The sequence below is a fragment of the Lactuca serriola genome, chromosome 7, assembly GCF_051521515.1.
Source record: "Lactuca serriola cultivar US96UC23 chromosome 7, Lser_US96UC23_V15, whole genome shotgun sequence".
NCBI classification, from domain to species: Eukaryota; Viridiplantae; Streptophyta; class Magnoliopsida; order Asterales; family Asteraceae; genus Lactuca; species Lactuca serriola.
In genome coordinates, this window is record NC_136414.1 from 15,849,075 (window position 1) to 15,857,089 (window position 8,015).

The 8,015-nt window shown below is 31.2% G+C and overlaps 1 protein-coding gene across 1 annotated transcript; it reads right to left on the reverse strand.

The window, feature by feature from the left end:
* Positions 1–2,774: 2,774 nt before the first annotated feature.
* Positions 2,775–5,630, reverse strand: LOC145061022 (RGG repeats nuclear RNA binding protein A-like). Its single transcript, XM_079008384.1, has 7 exons — positions 5,303–5,630; positions 4,436–4,766; positions 4,144–4,209; positions 3,909–4,041; positions 3,656–3,814; positions 3,469–3,525; positions 2,775–3,283 (listed from the first exon to the last, which is right to left on the reverse strand). Exons 1-7 carry the CDS (start codon positions 5,490–5,492, stop codon positions 3,074–3,076), a joined length of 1,146 nt encoding a protein of 381 aa, XP_078864510.1. The 5' UTR covers positions 5,493–5,630; the 3' UTR covers positions 2,775–3,073.
* Between the last annotated feature and the right edge of the window lie 2,385 nt (positions 5,631–8,015).

Sequence of the window (8,015 nt, forward strand, 5' to 3'; positions counted from 1 at the left end):
AAAAAATAATAATTAGGGGATTTTTGATAGCCTCTTAATTTTTTCAATTAAGAAGCAAACTCTTAATTTTCATATTGGTAGTGCTTAATAGTCTCTTAATCTTTAAGAAAATGAGTTGTATTTAAATAAAATAAAAAAATAAATGAAGCGTGTTTCGAAAATACGAGAACTTTTCAACAAACTTTTCTCTCTTGTTTTTCTATTTCTCACGACTACCTCTATTTTTCCTCTCACTAGCTGCCCTCTCAGATCTCTTAAAAATTTTAAGCTTCTTAAAATTTCAAAACTTTTAAAAATTTAGATCCTATCAAACAGTTCATTAATCTTTTAAATTCCCTAAAAATAAAAATAAAATAGTATATAATCCCTAAAATCAGCCGTAACATCATTTTTCTTTTATATTGATCTTTACTTTTACCTTTTTACCCCAAGTAAATCAATTACCAATCTTTATCATTAATTTCTATTAATATATATATATATATATATATATATATATATATATATATATATATATATATATATATATATATATATATATATATATATATTTGATTTAGGATCGGTTAAAAACCGGTTTTAATTTAGGGCTAATTTCAGTTCGATTTTGCACCGCCACTTAAACCAAAAGTAAGATTATTTTAAGGATCAAAGAACTGGTCCTCCCACATCTTTTTTAAGACTAGTTTTGGATCGATTTAGGACAAGCCTCACTTTTGAACAAATTAGACAAATCTTTCAAGTCAAACCCTCTAATTACATCCATACTCTTCAAAGTTTTAACTCACATTTTTCTGAACTATAAAACATGAAAATAAAAAGATTAAAAAACTTAAATACTAACGGTGTATTTGATTGAGAAACTTTAGCGCTAAAGTCTTAGCCTTCTTTTATAAGCATGGGGCTTACACCATTTTTTTACATGCTATCAATGTCAAACGAATTTCTTCTTTTATATTGCCCAAGAAATCTCAATATTCGAACCAACAAGTCATGAAAAAAATTATGTTCGGGAATTAGGATCGTGTATAAATATGTAACTCCCCACCTTTTGTACCGTTCTAGATTATATTCTTTTGTGTTATGTTTCCAAAAACAAAATATTTTACGGAAAGTTGGTTCCAGTTAATTTTTTTTTACAAAAGACAGAGAACATATTACATAGGGTTACAAACCAATATACACACTCATATGAAAGCATACACATAAGTAAACGAAAACTCCATAAAAATCTTTATATTTTGGTCTTATAATCGATTTAGTCTTTATATTTTTTTTATTAAATTAAGTCCCAAAAAGCGAGAATAGTATTCAATTTAACAATTTTACCCGGTCAACAGATCATTCCACTTTCAAAAATTATACTTTTCAACTAGATTTTAAATTTTATTACAAATTTTGTCTAAAATTTACATTATTGGCCCAGATTTCAAAATTTTGTAATGATTTCATCTTAAATTTAGTTTATAATATTTTCTTTTCAAAAATAATTTTCGAATATGTTTTGTTTGTTGTATAAAATCATATTTATACCAAAAAAAAAAAAAAAAAAAAAAAAAAAAAAAAAACCATATATTTTTCACATAAAACCTTCTTTTTCTTACATAATAATTTTTTAAAAAGAAACATTTTTATATGCAAAATACATATATAAATATAAATACTAAATAATAAAACTAAAAAAAATCTGAATGCAAAATAAGTATTTATAAAAACAGTAGTTTATTTTAATATAAAAACGTATTTATGTGAAATGCGTTAAATACACTTATGTAAAATACGTTATTATACAAATATAAACATTTAAAAACTTTTATAAAAAAGAAATTTATTAAGTACGTAAAAACATTTTGTGTGCATATAAATACATAAATATATACAAGTCTATTTTTATAAAATATGTATACAAACATGTATTTTATTTAGAAAAATATGTACAAACACCTATTTTATTATAAATGTATTTGTATACAAACATATTTTCATAAAGAAAATGAATACAAATACGTATCTCATATATATATATATATATATATATATATATATATATATATATATAAACAAAAATAAATAAAGTATATAAAAAACGAAAAATAAAGTTAAAAAACTATGTGTGCAATTTTTACAAACTAAAGGGGACCAAATTTGAACTTTAAACCCAATTTTAGGATTTATTTTGCAAAAAAGATAAAAGAGTTAACCATGAAATTCGTTAAGTCGCTAGAATGATAATTTTGCAAGAAAGTTGTGACAATAACAATATGCAATGCATGATTTCAATCATACGACAAAGTGTGAGAAGATATCCAAATCATTTTGAATTTCTTTTGAATCCTTGAGCATGTGAAACGAACTATCTGAATCACTCAAGTCTCTCTTATGTCAAATTAAAAAGAAATGATCAACATGATCATCTTATGATCTCACCTATTGGGCTATCGGGCTTTTCCCTTTGTAGGTGTAATTACAATGGAAACATATTTAGTGGGTTTATCTTGAACAGAACACATTCTAATAGGCAAGTCCAACTTAAGATGCTCCAATGAATTGACTTTTCGCAGCACTAGGTATCATCCACCATAGTTCTTCGAATGTGTCTTAGACTAATACAACTGTTGCTGCAATTTGTCGCATGTTTTGAAAGAAAATCATGTAACTCATTGAGCTTTATAGCTCACTAACACTTGCATTTTGATATATATATTGTCACTTTGATTGATGTGATTTTAAAAACAACAGTTACATGTATCATTCATAAGCATGCACACCAAACATAAGTTAAAATTGCCATCAATCTATTCAATAACAAAAATGAGAAAACAAGTATCTCTAAGTAACAACGTAATCCAAAATCTCTAAAACACATTATAAAAGACAAAAAAGGAAAAGAAACACAAAAACATCCAACACCTCTAAATAGACAAATACATGGAACACAAGAAATTTGAAATTTACACTTTCTGAGACTGTTCTCGGATACATAGAACTCCATTATTCTAGTATGCTTTTGGCCATTCTAAAAGTGTCGCGAAAAGATGATGACAGGAGTAAGGCAAGAAAAGAGACTCTCACTTCACTTGCCACCTAAAGTAGGAAAGTGGCTCGGATCTTCTATTTTTGGTGCTTCAGGGGCATAGCTCATCGAACCACCACCACCACCACCACCTTGGTTGTAACGACCACCACCTCCACCTCTAGGGCCGCCACGTCCCCGCCCACGGCCACCTGGAGTGTAGTATTTTTCACCTGAAGCCGGTTTCAAGAACTCATTGATGCTCAATGACTGCAAAAACCAAAACCAAATCAACATACAGAACAAAGCAACAACTTTCTACACTTGAGAAATTGGAAGGAAAAAAATGAATTGAGTCAAAATTTGTACAAAGTTGGGACTTAATAGATAAAGCCTCCTATTAAGTCATTATTAGAAGGGACACACATATATTATTACAAAACAATAAGCATTACCTTCTTAGCTTTCTCTTCCTTGTCAGCAATCTCTTTACGCTTATCCTTGTCAGTTCCCTATTAATTAAATTAGATCAAACAAAGTATTTAAGCAAATGAAATTTAATGTCATGAGAGCAGAATGTGAGAACTTAAATAGACTTGAAAAAAAAAACAAAATATTAAAAAAAGTGTCAGCAATTATCACCAATTTCACAAAGATGTCATCGCTGGCCTTTTTATTGGAAAGCTGTTGCATGGCAGCAAGCTCTTTGTCAACTTCCACCTTCCTTTCCTCAGTTTTAAGTGCCTCCAGGGCTTTCCTCTTCTCTTCCAGAACCTTCTGATATTCTTCTAGAGTCATCTCCTGAATTCAAAATTTGAATTAGTATTTGAATAGAAATATGATAATATATTAGAATTATTAGTTCTCATTATTGTGAAAAGAAGTAATCAATCACCTTATCCTCAGGCTCCTTATCCTCAGGTTCATTTGCAGCATTCTCCTTTTTCTCATTTGTTGCCTCTTCTTCAGCCAATGGTTTATCAGAACCCACAGTTTTCTCCCCTTCAGCCACCACTTCTTCAGTCTCCCTGTGAATAAGTGTAATAAGGATGACTAATTGAAAGTAAAGAATATATAAAAGTATATAAACTGAGGGATTTAGAAATTAAATGGGAAGTTTAAAACAATACTGAGTAATCTCGTCAGCCTGCGTTCCCCAGTTCCCACGACCAGCTCCCTCGCGTTTGAACTCATTCCTGTAAATGAGATGAAAAGGGCATTTCAGTAATTTCAACAAGAAAATGTTGGGAACTGAATTCAATGGGTTTTGGACTGGATTTTTGAAAAATCCATCCATCAATCGGTTTGTGAGCTCCAATTAAATTGAACTCTATACTCTATTGCAACCAAACGTAGGATTGGAATGGAATTGAATTCCTATTCCGGCCAAATCCAATGGAATCTGAAAAATGAAACACTTACCCGCGCCCTGTCCCGCTACGGCGTTCATATGGCCGACGTGGGCGGTCGCCATCCTCTGAATCTCCGTTACTGAAACCGCCACGGCGGCCACCACGGAAACCACCACGAGGAGCACCATAACCACCACTTCTCTCATAACCTTTCCCACCATCAGACTCCTCAACAGCACCTTGATCACCGGAAAATCCTCGGTTACCAAACGAATTCTCATTGCTGCCTGAATCTCTATTAAATCCACCGCCACCACCACGACCACGCCCGTACCCTCCTCGGCCACCACGACCACCACCACCACGGCCGCCACGCAGCCCTTCATTCTTGGCCTCTTTCACTGCTCAAAACCAAATGATATAAAGGAGTAAATACAAAAATAGCAATATAATTTCATTCATTTGTTTATTATAGCATCCCACATCCAATTTTCCCTACTACAAAATTGTATTCTGAAAAACCTACCGACTTAATTCAATGTCATTGCATACAAATAAATTTTAGTATGCTATAGTGACCTAATAAGTAAAAAAATTGAATTAGGATGCTATAGTTGGATAAAAAATTTATCATACAATGTGTTAGTAAGAAAAAAAAAAATGAAAGTGCAATGCTTTCATGAAAATAAATGGAAGTATGTAGTATATAAATATTTAAAAATAGTTGGTGTTTCTTGCATTTGGCCGATGGAATAATGCAAGTGGTCATTTTTCAATCTTGTTCACTATAAGCACAAACCAATTAATCCAGTAACTCACAAGCACATTCAATGTATCATATAACAAAATGGAATTGAAATAAAACAAAATATCAAGGGTACATAAGTTAATAGCCTAAATGAATGCATATAAAATAAAGAAACACTTGAAGACATACCGGCCTGAGCTGGAGGGAGAGGCTTGGAAGGAAGCTTAGCAGAAGGCTTAGCCGGCTGCGCAGCCGTTTTACCGGCGAGAGGAGCGGTTTGAGCTTTCTTTACCGGTGCAGATACGATCTTTTGCACAAGAAGTGAAGGGTCATCGTTGTCGTCATCTCCGAGCAAATCGAAAGGGTTCGCGGTCGCCATTTTTTCCCTTTACTGTGATAGTAGAGAACCCTTTGATAAAAAAGTTGAGTCTTTTGCAACAGCAAAAATCCTATCTCCAGTTCGAATTCGTCATGTCTAATTGGGATCTCAATTAACTCACAAGAACCCTAGAACCTTTTGAGTAAGAGTGGATGAGATAAAAAAAGGTTTGGTGAAACCCTAGCCGCAATGGAGTGAAGATGTTTAGAAAGGAAAATGAAGTGAACCTAATCTGAAAATCTCAATTTATCTCTGTTCTGGGAGCTCGTACGTGCAAATTGGCGTCTTGTGGACGTATTTACATTTTAAGCCCATCTGCCTCTATATATTTCACACTAGGTTTTTTTTTTTTTTTATCGATAATGTCATTGAAGTTATTTGTTTTGGTTTAAAAGGTCTCTAACATTTCTTTTTGGGGGTTTTTTAGGGGCTTAAACTCCAAATGTTTGACTTCGAAGGGGCATAAACTCCAAAATTATGGTTTAAAATTGCCCTAATCGAAAACTTAAACGGATAAATTGATTACCTATGCTCAGTCAATAAATGAGAGTGCCAAATGACTACAATTTCAATCATCTTTTTGTTTTTGTTAAAATACCAACAATGGAGAGAGAGATGGTGAGGTGTGTATGTGTGTAATGACAAATAAAGAAATAGAAAAAGATGGAGGTGGGGGGATTGTGATGTCTTGCTGATAACGTGAATTTTTGTATTAATTTTAGTGTGTTTTTTATTTTAGTTTTAACATTTTTTTTTGTTTTTGCATTAAATCATTAGATTTATTATTTTGGGGTATTTTTACTCGTTTAAGGTAATTTTGTGTAAATTTGTACAAACAAGATAATATTTTAGAGCATCGTTAAAGCCATATCAAAGGCTTTACAACCACGGTTGAAGTCTCGTAGCAAAATCCATAAACAACAAGAAAACAATATAAATGAATTTTCAGATTTTGACAACATTGCACGACTTTCTTCAAGCAATTGGATGGAGGGACAAATGTTGTCTGATCAAGCTAAAATTTTACAGGCATCTTCATAACTCATTGAAGTTCACTATCACCGAAAATGAGTGGATTTGGAAGACGTTTGGTCCAAATTATGGCTTCTTGAACAGCAGTGCATGAGCTGTCCAGCAGCCCACCTTGGCAGCCGAAAATGCAATTAAAAAACCCACCGTCATATTCTATTTGGGCTGCAGTTGAAAGAAACGCGTTAGCGAATAAAATAAGCCCACTTTGGTGATTAATTAGCACAGCCCAACTCTAAATTAAAAGGCCAATTGTGTGTTGGTTGCTTGGCTGGTAAAGGACTAAAGGCAGACTTTAAAAATAAAAATTTTAGAAAAAAAAAAAAAAAAAAAAAAAAAAAAAAAAAAAAAGAAGCCGGCTGCAGCAAAGGAGAGAATGGGCTGACGGTGCGTACTGCGTAGCTTGGTGTCTCCTCCTTTCTTTCTTTATTTTGTCTCTTGACTTATTTTTGGAACAATATTCTTATTAATATTATCATGATTTTATTAATTTATGTAATCTCATAACCTTTTAGACTAGGTAAGGTTAATATTTGTATTGATATTTTGGTTGTGGGATTAAGTTATTTGAACAACAAGTAGTAACAATTTCAATAAGTTTTATCATTTCCGTGTCGTAATTAGTACTATATATATTTTTATATTTTTATTATTATGAGCAGTTAATCTTTATATGGGTTTTTATTGGTATTCTACGAATGCATTTTCTTTTTGAACATTTATATTATTTTTTGTGTTTTTAATCATTAGTTTAAATGTATGAATGATAAATAATTGGTTAATTTTTTAACTAAGTAGTATCTTCAAATTAATTAGCAACAATGGATGTGTTGTATGTTTTCATCTCATTTTAAACCATGAAAATGCATGATCTAACATAGTAGTGTAATCTTTTTAACTCCTCTTAAATTTGGTGAATCTTAAATCATAATTTGGTGAATCTTAAATCATAATGTCAGCTTTCATGAACCAAATGCTTATTTGTTTTATAACTTTGATTAAGAATGTGTATTATGAGGTTCTCTAATCTTCGAACTATATAAGAATGGTCTAGGTAATTCAAGTTTTTGAATTGTTATAGCCAAATTAAAATTTATCAAACTCATTACACCATAAAATCATAATAATTAATCAACTAATTGAACTTGTGATTTAACCCGATATTAGAACTGTTTTGTTTTATAAATTTTATACTTTTTAATCATTTTTTATTAATTAGTTTTTATCGCATTTAGCATTTTATGAAAACTTCCTATCTTTTTATATTTTGTTTGTAAAAAATGAATACATAGAAGTGATTTGAGCAAATCCATATGGATTTGATCATTATTACAACTACTATAATCCATTTTTGTATTGCGACGTAATTGAGATTTTTATTTGGTGGTTTCAACAACTACCAAATTTATGTGTCCCTCCATCAGATCGTTTGAAGAAAGTCGTCCGGAGATGAGAGAATAGGTTTGATGATTTTTTAGTAAATTTTATTTTATA